Source organism: Diadema setosum, chromosome 2 (genome assembly GCF_964275005.1).
Source record: "Diadema setosum chromosome 2, eeDiaSeto1, whole genome shotgun sequence".
In the NCBI taxonomy this organism is placed as follows: Eukaryota; Metazoa; Echinodermata; class Echinoidea; order Diadematoida; family Diadematidae; genus Diadema; species Diadema setosum.
The window spans coordinates 37,649,379-37,664,068 of record NC_092686.1 but is presented as its reverse complement, the minus strand read 5'-3'; the positions used below and the strand labels follow the sequence as shown (position 1 = coordinate 37,664,068).

The window sequence follows — 14,690 nt, the reverse complement described above, 5'->3', positions numbered from 1 at the left end:
ACATACCCTTGTAGGTCGTTAAGGAGTCTGCGTCAAGACTATACAAGCACCACTGGCATTGAGCCGCTGTCCCATGGGAGATGGGCATGACGAAATGTGTGCTCGACCGCATCCCTCTGACCAGGGAGGTGTGAGAGACCTCCCTGCTCTGACCATGGAGCTACTCCATGCTCTGACACATTTTCAGACCAGGTTACACTTTAAGACCGTAACAGACGACTCTATGACTTTCACAAGCCAACGTAAAAATACATGGAAATACACAAGTTAAATACCACTACGGAGGAAATGACTCCATCCCGACACTCACTAATCCTATGGCCCATCAGTGCAACTTTGAATATAGATTCATGAGTCGTACAGCCCACGAGTTCGACACAAGGCAAATAAGGCCCATGAGTCCGTCACTATAGGCAAACAATGCCCACGAGTTCGACACGAGGCACAGAAGGCCCACGATTTCGACCTATGTAAAATCGGCTCAAGAGCTCCGACATAACATCACGGTGCATAATGTGTTGGTTCGTGGGCCTTCTTTGCTGAGTGTCGAACTCGTGGGTTGAATAAAGGGATAACTTCTTGCTTGTCATAGCTGATAAGTAATATTTTCTCAAAATAAACCTGACATGCTTTTTTTTTTTGGGGGGGGGGGGGCGGGGGAGGGTGGCATATTCATATATCATAAGCCTATTGCTGACCACTATACCAGATTCAAACATAGTACTAGGACCTATAGTTCTTTTCATAGTTCACTTAGTGTCGCATTTTGTCTGTCCATATTACGCGCGTTCACCACTAAGTCTAGAAATGATATAAACACAATGTTCAACAGACTTTCAGAGCTGTTATTTCTTCTCTCATAAAAATCAAGCCATTCAACTGAAAAAAAAAACAACAAATTTTAAATGAACATTTTATAGTTTGACCTTCTTATGTTAGTACATAGATTTCTGTCCAGAGTTACACGTGTTCACCCAAAATTTTTCATTTTGGCATAAATTTTAATAGATTACTAGTCTTGTGTGAAGCAATTTTGGGGCAAAGTTACATCTCATTTAAGTGTTCTAGAAGATCAGATGGCATTGGAGGACACTGCACATTGGAAACAGAAAATAAAGAGACATTCCTGAAAACTACCCTTTTTCTGTGGAATTGCCCAATTACACTTAATTAATGGTTGTTAAGTCGTCTTCATTTGCTGAAATTTCGACAATTGCAAGTAATCTAAAGAAAAATGAAAGCCAATGTGATGATAACACATGTAAATGTGTGCAAAAATCATTATGCTTGCTGTTATACCGTAATGTGAAATATCTAATTCATCGCAGATGGAAAGGGTGTCTATCCGCAAAAAAAAAAGGAAAAGAAAAATGGCAACAAAGCTGAAACATACAGCAGACTGAGTGAATGCAGCAATATAAGTTGGTGCAGCCATAGCTGGATGAGAGGAATTCTTCATTACGTGACTTCACGTATGAACAACGATATAAAGAAAACACGAAGAGGATTCTACAAGATTTCATCTTTTATGAAAAGTGCATTTTTCCCAAGGGTAATTTCTTAAGGGTAACAGCATTCCCTTGCCTTCTGAGAGAGAAGAGTCAAGTGATCTTCCATTATGCCAAAGAAGTAAAAATATGTTTTTTTTTTTGTCTATCGTTCTCCATACATTATGTCACAATGCCTTTAATATTTCTCAGCAAGTTATCCCTGGATAAAAAAATTCATACATCTTGAGCGGATTGTTCGATTTCCCTTAAACTAAATTGATGTGCCCTACTTTATTGCCGCATTCCGTTAAAATCACACATCATATTTAGGTTTCATTCTCTTTTAAATCTGCAGTGGTGATCCGACGGTGGTAAGCAACGGCTTAAGTATCACAGACCTATATCTTTATTGTCTGCGAAGTCAATGTGTTCTAAAGACTAACTCATGCACGAGTGAGGTGATTTGTTAATACGAATGACATTTTTACTACCAGAAACCGGTATTACATATAAGGGCTATTTCACATGCATAACACTCGTTAGACTAGTGGACAGAATATGAAAAATGCATTTGAAAATCATGAATTGATGTGGTGGATTACTTTAGACATATTTAATGGCATTTGGTTGTAAAGATCATAATAAATTCATGACGAAAATGGAACATTAGGTAGGAATGTGCAGTATCTTTTTTTCATTTACAGTGACGTGTTTAATTATACAAAGTATACCCTTATAAAAAATAACTTAGAATTACGATCTGTAGATTCAAATGTCCTGCACAAATGTCGGAACTACGGTGTCTCCTAATCTTTGTCTTTATCAACTATTTATCATGTTTTTAATGTATTGTAACTCAATGATAAAAACCGTTTCCCTTATCATTCTGTTCATTGTGTTCTGTATGGTAATTTATACCACATGTACTGTAATTACGTCACAGATGTATGTGAAATGAAAATTGTTGAAATTGTAGAAACTATATTGAATATCATATTTGTATATGTTTGATCATATTGTTAAAAAGAATTGTAAATTATGCCACACGTACAGAGAATAGATCAAATCATATCAAATCGTATCAAATAATTAGAAATTTTTATCAATGTGTACAGATCTGACTACTATTACTATTATTATTATCATCACGATAATCATTCTTATCATTATTTATCTATTCATTTGACATTTCAGCATAAACTAAAACAGACAATCATATTACATCATATAATGAATGTGGTGATTCTAGGTGCAGAACCCTGGTTGCCAGAGAGAAAAAGGCAAACTTTTTATCATCGAGTCTCGAGGCCTTCCTCCCCGACCAGTGCATGCACCCGGAATCAGCTATATCAATGTAAAACAATCATATATTAATATCAAAGGATAAATAATAACGCTCGACAAATATATAATTCAAGTACAAATAAAGAAAAATATACATAAGCCTATAACTACAATCTGTCACTTGAGAAAATGCGGTTTATATTGTAATCTTACTTCAGGCTATAAGCAAAACTGAAGTTTCGCTCTCTATATTTTGGTAACAAACATCACGTGGAACAATGTGCTCAACACTTCCTCAGACACTATTTTATTTGGGCGGGGTTGTAAAAGCCAAATCAACAACTGCTCTTGTGTCAATAGGTCACAGTACAAATGAAATAAATAAGGCCTACAAAATCAGAGCGATTCATACATTTTCATATTCAAAAGATAAAACTCACGCATGAGCGAAGTTGATTTGGCCTGTTGTACAAAAAAAAAATCAAAATAAAACCATTACATAGAGTCAACGGAAGGCTGTCCCAAAATATTAGTGGAATATCTGTGAAATATCGGGACCAATTAAGTAGTTGAATGTTTTGCTGCACATCTCTTGGTACTGAATGACCACAAAACTAGTTAAATTATTTTAGGCTAGAAATAACGTAGTTTAAGAATGATGATTATGTTGCAGATATGCTACTAGTGATTCTAAATGCCAAAAAGCGCTTGGAACAAAATGTCCTTGGAGTATTAATTGACACTGCGTTATCTCGAAAGAACATAATATTAGTAATGTTTGTTTTAAAGTTAGCAGGATAATAAAAGCATATGCACACAAACACACCAACGCAGATACACACACAACCATACACACACACACACATATATATGTATATATATATATATATATGTATGTATGTATATATATATATGTGTGTGTGACTAAACGTATGATTATCTTTCCCCATATTGCATACTACAGATTTAACGGCTCGCAAGGAAAACAAACAGAGGCCAAATTCTCAAGATGGTCAAAGGCCACTTTTATTCGCACGCAACTCGTTGAACAGGCATTATACACAGAGTAGTCTCACTTTGATTTTATAATTCTGTAAAGTGAAGACGGTATTCGTTCACCATCATCGCAATGTTTCATGTACCGAATGACAACCCTCGCGGACAAAGCGGAGGTCGGGCGATTCTGTGGATGATACCAAGATCGATCTCGACGGCGTTTGCGAAATGCATGTCGGGGATTCCAGGCTGCGAGGTGTGGATAGAACCGTTTGGCATCAGCCACTTGGGAATGAGGCTACTGGAGAAACATGGGATCACAGACTGTCCCATGAGCTATGATGGCCACGAAAAGGAGTTCAAGATGACTGCCCAGGAGCTAGAGAACTTTGCACCCGGAACCACTTTCTTTCCAGATAGACTACCGTAAGTTTACTAAGCGTCTTCGACTCCTGTTCACCAAGGCGTGTCAATGATTAATTTTCAGTAATGACAAATCGTTAAACATTTGGACTTAAAGATCAGTTCATCTGTATGTAATTAGGTGTTACAAAAATAAACATTTCCCACTTTTGATCCTTAATAGTTCAAAAATATACATCAGATAACACTGACATTGATATGAGCAAAAGCGGAATAGTGTACAATTTTTTGGAGGTAATTCCTTTCACGGCGCTAGTCGTTAAAAGGGGTTTACACTCTCTCACTGGCTCGTTTTTTGCCTTTGAGGGCGTCCGGCGCTAGTCGGAGCCTGAGAGCAGGCGGTATACTCAAAGAGCGCCGCCGAAAACATGAACGAGTGATCTCCTTTGATGGTTCCCGATGGCGCAACCGCAAGACGCTTAGCAGTGCGCGTGGGAAAGCTGAACATTTAGCGTGGGAAAGTTCAGCAGTTAATGTGAAAAGGGATCATTCTGTACGTGGATTTCACGGAGAGAGCATCAATTTCGGGCCCTCGCTTAAATTACCCACCCCATAACCACCCCTACACTTTTTCCTATTAAAAATGCGTTGATTATTTGTGAAAGTTGTCGATACACAAGTAAATTTGGAATTACTCGTAGTATAATCAAATGCCTATTGACCTATCGATGTGGCAGGTAATAGACATTGAGGAAAGTTGTGCTGTACAGCCAAAACTAATTATTGAATTAATACACCGTAGGAATTTAATTTTTGTATCTTATAGTTTGAGATCGTTGTCCTTAAACAAGTGTGGACGGATATCGCGCTAAAAGCGGATTATAGGTCCGAGTGATGAGGGAATCGCAATGTGTGATCGTCTAAGGGATCCCAGACAAGACTATCTTGTTGTCGAAGTCTAGCTTGGCAGGTTAGGGCTTTTCTGCCATTTTTTCCTCAAAGTTTTTTTTTTTCAGTTTTTCACCCAATCCTGGGGTCTCCTTCCCTCTGGGGACGCGCGCGGCTTCGCGCCGTGGACGCGCGGCGGCGCTGAGGCTGTGTTCCTCACGGTACGGTGGGCCCATGGGGTGACACAAATCTGGGTGGCGTCGCTTCGTGTTCAGGTGCGGTGCTGCGCGTCTTTTCTGGTGGGGATTGGTAGAGGCGGAAAGTGTTCAATTCTGGGCCTCTGCGCAGGTGTAGTTTGTACAGTTCATGAAATGTTTTCCACTTGTTATATCAAACTCATAGGGAAGGTTGTATTTCGGAATGTTTGTTTTATCAACAATTGTTATTGTGGCCATTTATGCATCAAGAGGCACCGTGAGGAAAGCCGGCGGGTCACGGACGCGCCCGCCTGTGACTAGTGCCGAGCACTTTTCTGATGCAGGGGGCTTTTGTATATGTCTGTACGCGCTTGTGGGTTCCGAGTTGAGCGGGCTCGCCTGTCAATCAGAGAAGTCCATTGTAGTTATACTCGATGGGGATACTTCTCGGATTACCATGCAGGGAGTCCTCCGACAAGGGCCTAATACCCCTTTCCCGCTGCCCGTCTCGGTGAACCACCGAGAGGTTCCCCGGTGAATTCACCGGGGAACCTCTCGGTGAAAGTTCGAGTGCCGTCGTTTCACACTGCTCTCGGTGAAACTTTCCCCTAGACGGGTTTTCTGCTCGCAAGGCGGGATCCGGGGTGCTTGTCTGTAGGTGGCCCGTACGCAGAGAGCACTGCCATATGTTGTTGTATTCCACGGTGGCAGTGCAGATGCTCGTCATGAGATGAATACAAATTCGCGGAGAGAAAACCCGGGTCCTTCCAGTGTTAGACATAGCAGTCAGTGGCGTGTTTGAAAGCATTTACTACTTGGATAATATTTCTGTTTGTCGATGTAAAATAACCGAATCCTGAAACCGAAAAGTATAATTATGTATAACAAGCATTGTTATGATCATGTTGTTACTTTCTCGTCTATAAAGTGTAAAACCCTATCATGTTATCATGAGTAACTATGTTATGCAATGTGGTAAGCACTTTTTGTTTCGGTAAACTTGTACTCTCCAGTAAATCCACGAACATGCATACGCCATTCTCAGTTTGTATTATGTCGGAAGTGCAGTGAGTGTAATTTGAAAATAATAGCATATATCAGTTTCATTGAATGTTCTCTGAAATGCAAATGCATGTTGATTTGTGTCGATTTATGATACCCTCAATATCACTTTTGCGGTGAAACGAATATCTAGAAGCATTCCATACATCTAAAAAAAATTTCTTCTATTTTTCTTCATATTACTTGGATACGGTATGAACGTCAACAGCTTCATCAACTATACCACAGTGCTTCCAGGTGTCTTTCTAAAGGAGTAGGTATGATGTGAGGTCACATTTAAGTCTATATGCCTACATGAAGTTGAAAGAAAAATGGACAATACCTACTATGCGACAGGGGAAAAACTAAGAATTCACAATTTTATGAGAAAACACTATTCACAGCAATTATATTATGTAAAATCATGATTTATGGTTTCATTTGTATCTCTAAAGGTTTGCATCTATCAAGAAAAAGTTGGAGGAATCAACTAGTAAATATGTTTTCGTTAAGGATGAATGCTATGCCATGTCAAGTGATCAGAGACGGCAGTTCATCCCAAAAGGATACCAACACGCCTTCATTATCCGGCACCCTCTACTAGTGTACAGGTCTATGAGAAAGGCGTCCTTCGCACAGTATCTAGAAGGCGGCATTCTGAAGTTCAACGAAACTGATGAAAGTTCCTTCGACTTCCGCCCCTATGCCAAGGAGTATGACCTAAATGCCGTCTTCCAGCAGCATCACGAGCTCTGGACCTACATACGAGATCGTATCAACCCGTCACCCTTGGTCATCGATTCGTCTGCTCTTCTCACCAACCCCGCCCCGATTCTTCGAGAGTTCTGTGAAGCCGTGGGTTTCCCCTACTCAGAGTCGCTCCTACAATGGTCCGAGTCGCCGGAGGTAGCCAAGTTATGGAAATGGCCAGGTGATGATATCTATAAGAATAAAGCCTTCTTGGGCGTGTCCATGAACAGCACCCATTTCACTCCACCAGCAGCGGTGCCACCCTGGGAGGAGGTAACAGACGATGTGCGGGAGCTCGCCGAGAAAGCGATGCCGTACTACGAAGACATGCTTAAACATCGGCCTATTGAGTAGTCAGTAAAAATGGTTTATCGGTCTTTACTAAACAAGCACATCATGTTACAAAATCTTGAAAGGAAGCAGTGCATATGCTGAGTACATCATTTGAGAAGGTAGTAAACATGACCTCTTCTGTTACAGTCACAAAGTAGTTCAATTTTAGGCAAGAATTTTTATGACTTTGTGCAATACAAACCTGCCATGAAGGGGATCACCGAATTACATAACAGTGTACAAATCTATCAAGCTAATTAAAAAGTGTAACTATGAATGCAGCTTTTATAATTGTTGTTTTTTCGGCTGTTGTATTTTTTGGGAACAATTATTGTGACTCTCAGATTTCTTTATTATTGAGATGAATCATCAATAAATGGATTATTTCTGTACAGTTTTGATATCACTTTATTCCATCGTGATTTAACGATAATTTAGTTCAATGGCACATTTTGGCAGTTTTTAAACATTTCTCGACTAAGAGGACATTGCGTTACCCATCAATTTACGGGAGCATCCCACGAGACCGACACCCACGAGTCATACGGTCCACGAGACCGACATCAATAATAGGTCCATGAGTCATACAGCCCACGAGTTATACGGCTCAGGAGTCATACAGCCCATGAGTTCGACACTACGCACAAAAGGCTCATGAGACCGACACTAAGCAAACATAGCCCACGAGACCGACACTAAGCAATAAAGGCTCATGAGACCGACACTAAGCAAAGAAAGCCCACGAGACCGACAGTAGGCAGAAAAGGCCCACGAGACCGACACTAAGCTAAAAAGGCTCACGAGACCGACACTAAGCAAAGAAAGCTCACGAGACCGACAGTAGACAAAGAAGGCCCACGAGACCGACAGGATAAACAGCGCCATCTACATGTCAATCACCTGTACAGGGTGTTCCATGAACGGAAAAATAAGATACTGGCGGTTGTAATTTGTAAATTTTAATGAACGACATCAAACATGTATTTCTACATACTTCTGGTGGGGGGGGGGGGGCAAGTGTGGGAGCGACATTGTTATCAAGTAGAAAAATAGAATTGTATTCTTCATGCCCCCCCCCCAAAAAAAAAATAGAAGAATTAGTATTCTTCACCCCCCCCCCCCAAAAAAAAGAAAGACAAAAAACCCCCACAAATGAATTAAAAAGAGGGCAAGAACGATGTACGGATTAATTTTAAAGTTTTGATAATGCCATCGTGCTATTTTAATAGGCTTTCCCAGTTTTTAGCTAGAAGATGGACAGGATATAATTTTTACCTCTTCTCTTTCTCTTTCCCTATTCACTAGTTACTTATTCTATTTTCTACCCTCCTGCATGGAAGTTTTGCAGTAAGATCTATTAAAAATTTTGTAATTTTCTCTGTAACTGTAATGTAATGCTACAGATTAAAACGTTTTATATCGCAGGGATTCACCTCAATTTGTGGCTTGTGTTATTCTCCTCCAAACAGTACATTTTTCGTGAAATACAATAGCTGTTTTCATGGATGCATCTAATTTTTTCCGAATCCCTTACGCTACCTTAATAGACGATTACGTTATTTTTATTTTTTATTGATACTAAATCAACACCCTCGCAGGTTTATTGTAGAAAGATATGTTACTGTACACTTTTACTGTACTTTGTTCATTTTGTTTCACAAACACACACCCATGCAAACACAATTAAAGATCCTGATCATTTCAGGGGGGGGGGGGGGGGGGCAACTGATGGGGTTACACCCTGCCGAAGATGGCAACTCTTCTTTTCCATCTCTCATATCTTCCTATGCTAAGTATCAGGACACCCTATACAATTCATTGGTCTATAGGTGGCGCTGTTCATCCCGTCGGTCTCGTGGGCCTTCTTTGCTTAGTGTCGGTCTCGTGAATCTCTTTTGCGTAATGTCGGTCTCGTGAGCCTTGTATGCGTAGCGTCGGTCTCGTGGACCTTTTAAGTGTAGTGTCGGTCTCGTGGGCTTTGTTTGCTTACTGTCGGTCTCGTGAGCCTTTTGTGCGTAGTGTCGGTCTCGTGAGCCGTATAACTCCTGGGCTTATTTTACTTGATGTCGAACTCGTGGGCTTTATTCACTCAGTGTCGAACTCGTGGGCTGTATAACTGGTGGGCTGTATGACTTGTGAGCTGTATGACTCGTGGGCTGTATGACTTGTGAGCTGTATAACTTGTGGGCTGTATGACTCGTGGGTGTCGGTCTCGTGACGTGCACCCCAATTTACGACTATCGAACTGTTCTTTACGTCGTTATAGATAAAGCTATATATGGACTATAGACCTATAGGCATTTGGTTGTATATAGATCACAACATATTCACAATGAAGACGGAACAATATCCTGAGATGGTTAGTTGTTCCACGGGTAAGTTGTTACATGCAATATTCTCGAAATCTAAACAAAAGATGGCGTTATATTACATCAAAACATATATCCAACGACATCTGTGTGTTGTTTTCTGCTCATCAATGAGCAAATTTCTGCGAAATTTGATCATTCCTGAATATTCTATGAAGAAGTTAGCTCCAAAAACATTTTTTTTTCAGGTGTCTGAGACAAAATGTCAACATATTCATTCTTTTTTTATTTCATGAAAATGATTCACGTCCAGTGAATTATGGGTAGGGCTTATGTGGGTGAAGGAAGTGTGTTTTGGCCGTCTTTTGGTGGGTGTAGCACCGTCTGATGTTTGAGTGTGGATGAAGCACGTGTGTTTAAAGTTATTCAATGCGTACTGGGTCAGGTTGTTTACACTATAACAACTTGCCCTTTCTGTTGAGTATTATTGAGGTGCAGCAACTTACCCCGAAGAAATGTCAGTTTAGTTACTATTTGTTAAGTACATGTATAACAAGTCTAATCTAGAATGTCATGTGGGTTTTATTACATTTCTGTGCCGTTATGATCAAGCGTATCATTCAGCTGTTAAAAGCTACACTCTTCCATCAATAAAAAAAAAAAAAGAAGAAATCATTTGCTTGCAGGAGAGCATTTAGCTACATGAAACAAACAAAAAAAGTTATGCTGCACGATAAACCTATGTATTGCTGTTCGGTACGTAGGTCTATTTTTTTTTTCGAAGTACAGTAAAGCTTGCACTGTATTGAAGAATAAACGTCGTTAATCCCTTTAATTCGTGATCAAAGTTGTTTATGTAAATGTTCGTCATACTGGGTATCCATCTCTGTTTTAATGTGAAGCATCACATTAGAGTAGACATAAATGAACAAGCGTGCACGAACATTTACAGAAAGACAGAGACAGAAATACAAACACATACATGTGTACAAACATGCACACACCTATACGGGTAGACAATATTCATTAACATTCATTATTAGATCTGCTTTTACCCCATTTACGCATACTTTCTAAATAGTAACAAACAACAAACAAACAAAAAACAACCCAAACAAACAAACAAACAAATCTATGCCCCCAATCCTCTTAAAAGAGCGATTACCAACCACCGACAATCACTTTTGGGGACATTTTTTTTAAAGACATAATTAGTGAAAATATAGCATCTTGTGTGCATCACGCTTAAAAATTCTATAAGGCTCTTTACCATGAGAGGCAGGCACCCCTCTCGAGTGCACTTTTCCAGTTCGTTTTTTCCAAATATTCCTCATTCCCAGTGTTTGTTTTGCTTGTTTGTTTGTTTGTTTGGAATAACATATTCATCATTATGAAGGTCCATTGTAGTTAATCCAGAATATTTAGGAATTATCTTCATAATTAAATCGAACTTACCTCTATGAATTATGAAAACCTATTGTAAGATAGGAACCCTGAACTGCGACAGAAAAAAAAAATAACAAAAACAATTCTCTCTCTAGAGGCAACGTCAACAACGCTGGTTGTATAGAAACGGCTGGTATAGAAAGTGACTCCACTCCAGGTTATAGCTTAACTATAAATGTATTAGGTAGCAATACGTTTACATACAAGTTTAGGCTATTTGTTTTTACATTCCTTGCAGGTGAAAATGAAAATAAGAATTCAACACTCAAACCCTGAAAACTCTTTGAAAGGGCATTACCCATATATCGTTTTGGCTATCATAAAGAGAATAGCAACATAGGCCCTAAATGAATTTAACAAATATGACCAGTAAGTCGTAGTGCTTTCTCTTAGTGCATTAAAAAAATATGGAATGATTGTCACATAGCCTCGATGTTTCATAGGTACGGACAGAACCTTATAAATCTCATTTTGATGCTTACATGATAGTGACCATGATGATTGCTAGCCATAATTGAAATGAGGCGTAAAAAAAAAAAAAAAAACTCCACAGTTTTGAACATAGGTAATTATTAAAGTGACCTTAAATGGTGATCGAGACTTTAAATCTGTGGCATAAGAACCTGAATAAGATGCCCAGAAACTTATAACAATGTACTCTTAGAAAGGGGTTGTCATTCATGAGTGTATACCCTTGCTACCTTTAACACGAAAAGCAGACATGTTGATGTTACTCTTAAGAAAGCCTCCCTGTCCCACAGCCCCTGTCCCTTGAAAGAAAAAAAAAAGGGGGGGGGGGCTGTACCAGTCTTTATTCTACTTACAATTTTGATAGATACAAAAATCTACTATTTCATCAACAGTGCGCAGCATAAACCCCGAGATGAAAAAAAAAAATCTTCCTTTTGTGGGAGGGGGTGGAGAGCTGAGTGCCCTTATAAAGTCAGGAAGCTTTTGTGATGATTGTGTGCTTTAAGAAACATATTATCCAAACATTATCAAAAACATCTATAACAGAGAAGCGCTACTACTAGGGAAAGGAGAATGTGAGTCGCGTATACTACAAAGCTGCTGGTGCCGCTGTCTCGCCCCGTGTGCACACATTGACTGGATATGTCTCATGCGAATCTTCCCCTCGTGGGTATTGCTGCCGACTGACAAGGCCCGGCTGTTGCGACACGGATTGTCGCCCCTACACGGATTGTCGCCTCCTGCTCGGGGCGACAATCCGTGACGGGCGTTGGCGGCACGGATTGTCGCCCCCTACACGGATTGTCGCCTGGCGACAATCCGTGTAGGGGGCTGGCGGCACGGATTGTCGCCCGCCCTCGAAGCACATTTTGCTGGGTAATATCGTTCTGGACATAATCATTGAAATACTAACACATAACTTACATGGCTACATCCATGCAAACATGCCATGTAAAAAGTCATGGTGAGGTTTCAAGGAAGTGTGTATGTGCGCGTGCACATGATAATTTAGTGTCCGTTTGTGCGTGTGTGTGTGTGTGTGTGTGATGGAAGAATGTGTTTATTATGTCAGTTTTTTGCGTATGTAATTTTTAGCTGCGCGTGGGGAGGGATAAGTAGTAAGCTGTTGCTGGCATAAACGTTGCTATTGATTTTATCAGCAGCTTTGAATTTGATGAGTTTGTTTGGCAGATTTGTATAATTATGAATTCGGAGTGGAGCTTGCGTGCGGGCAGATGCTGCTTTTCTGCATACGGTCCATTATGTCTTATTTATCAACATTGGGAAATCGTTTCATCAGGAAGGAATGTGGTATCGGTTCGGGTGTGCGTCGGTATGTGGGAAGGGGGTTACATTTCGTTATTGCAAAAGTTTGTTACTCTGAAGGCTCATTCGTCCGAAGGCTCATTCGTCCGAAGGCTCATTATTCCGAAGGTTCGTTACTCCGAATTTCATTTTTGGATCAACGAACCTCTAGATATTATAGGGAATTGTGTGTTTCGGATATTAAAATGAAGCCTCGGAAAAAACGAAACTTCGGAATAACGGAACCTTCGTGTGTGTGTGTGTGTGTGTGTGTGTGTGTGTGTATGTATTTGGGTTGGTGAATGTGGGTGTGGGATGATTTAGGTTTTGTTTAATCAGGGGTTGGTGGGTTGGGGATTGGATTTGAAGGATAGTTATAAATGGTATGACAGATGTTGGTAGGATTTAATATTTAGGATAGATGTAGGCCCTAGATTTGTTTTGGATGGGGAGGGGAGGGGGTGGTCGGGTTTTTTTCATGACAGATTTCATTCTAGATTCGTGTAATGTATTTGTGTTTTTTTTTATGTATATGCCCTTGTAAGTAAGAAGGTGTTACATGATCCAAACCAATGTATTCAAGGAATATAGGTTTGGTAGGGCCCTACACGTCAAAACTTTCTCGTGAAGAAATTGTTAGTAGGGTTGGTCTATAATCGAGTTATCTATGTTGAAGTGAGATTATTTGTGGTATAAATTGACAAATGGATTTGTTTCTGTTTCGAATTGCCATTTGTAACTTTTTTTTTTCATGTTACACCCAGAATGAGTCGATTTATGAATGATTTGAATGAAATCAATGAATATCAAGGAAAAAAGTGTTGAGTTGGTTTATTTGCATTATGAGGATTTGTTTGAGTGTTTGTTGGTGTTTGTTGGTTTGTATTACGTATGTATTAGCGGTGTGCAATGGCAGTTCGTTTGTGCTAAAATCAACTAACGATTGACAATTTTTTACGGCGTGTGGAAATTATTCGCTCATGCATAAAGCTTGCCAAACCTATTCAGGGACAAAGAATAGTGGTATGGACGTTCTAGTTTATAAGACTGATGGAAGAAAATGACTGCAGTGAAAAATGAACAAAGACAAATAACATTTGGGGAGGGTACCTCCCTCGTATGTATTTTCTCTCGGTCTCTCTCTCGCCTAGCCTGCCTCACCGCTGATATTGGTTCACACACCCATACTATTTTTAGATCAACGCTGGTGTGAATTTTTTAAACACGTGCTCATACACTCTGAAGGCGTTTGTATTGCCACAGTAGCGCCGCTATATTCCACATACACACGTAAGCATACAGGCACACGTATACACACAGACAAACAAACCACTACCACTATGACCACCACACATGCACAGTTTCTACATATTGTATTATTATACTCCAAACACACACACATACACACACTTACACACACACACACACACACACAGACACACAACAAATCATACACATCACATATCATGCAGCTCACAATACACACACACACACGCACGCACACACACCCACACACACACACACACACACACACATACGCATAACTTACCAGTCATACCCATCCCACTAAAGCTTAACACCGGAGGAACCACCCCGAGCCCGGGGCGACAATCTGTGACGGGGCGACAATCCGTGTCGCAACATTTTTTTTTGCCAACACGGATTGTCGCCTTCGAGGTCAAAAACTGGGAACTGCACAAGCGTCACGGATTGTCGCCAGGCGACAATCCGTGTAGGGGGCGACAATCCGTGTAGGGGGCGACAATCCGTGCCGCCAGCGCCCGTCACGGATTGTCGCCCCGAGCAGGAGGCGACAA

At 40.4% G+C, this 14,690-nt stretch overlaps 1 protein-coding gene and 1 pseudogene across 1 annotated transcript; one reads left to right on the top strand and one right to left on the bottom strand.

The window, feature by feature from the left end:
* Nucleotides 1-14,690, bottom strand: part of LOC140244785 (tetratricopeptide repeat protein 41-like) — a 72,296-nt pseudogene that overhangs the window by 36,582 nt on the left and 21,024 nt on the right.
* LOC140242387 (uncharacterized) lies at nucleotides 3,904-7,363 on the top strand. The gene is made up of 2 exons (XM_072322126.1): nucleotides 3,904-4,196; nucleotides 6,715-7,363. The coding sequence occupies exons 1-2, from the start codon at nucleotides 3,904-3,906 to the stop codon at nucleotides 7,361-7,363; spliced, it is 942 nt and encodes a 313-aa protein (XP_072178227.1).

Coding starts and splice junctions, on each gene's coding strand:
- LOC140242387 (XM_072322126.1), top strand. CDS start 3,904: ATGTTTCATGTACCGAATGACAACCCTCGCGGACAAAGCGGAGGTCGG. Junction 4,197..6,714: donor TTCTTTCCAGATAGACTACC/GTAAGTTTACTA, acceptor GTATCTCTAAAG/GTTTGCATCTATCAAGAAAA.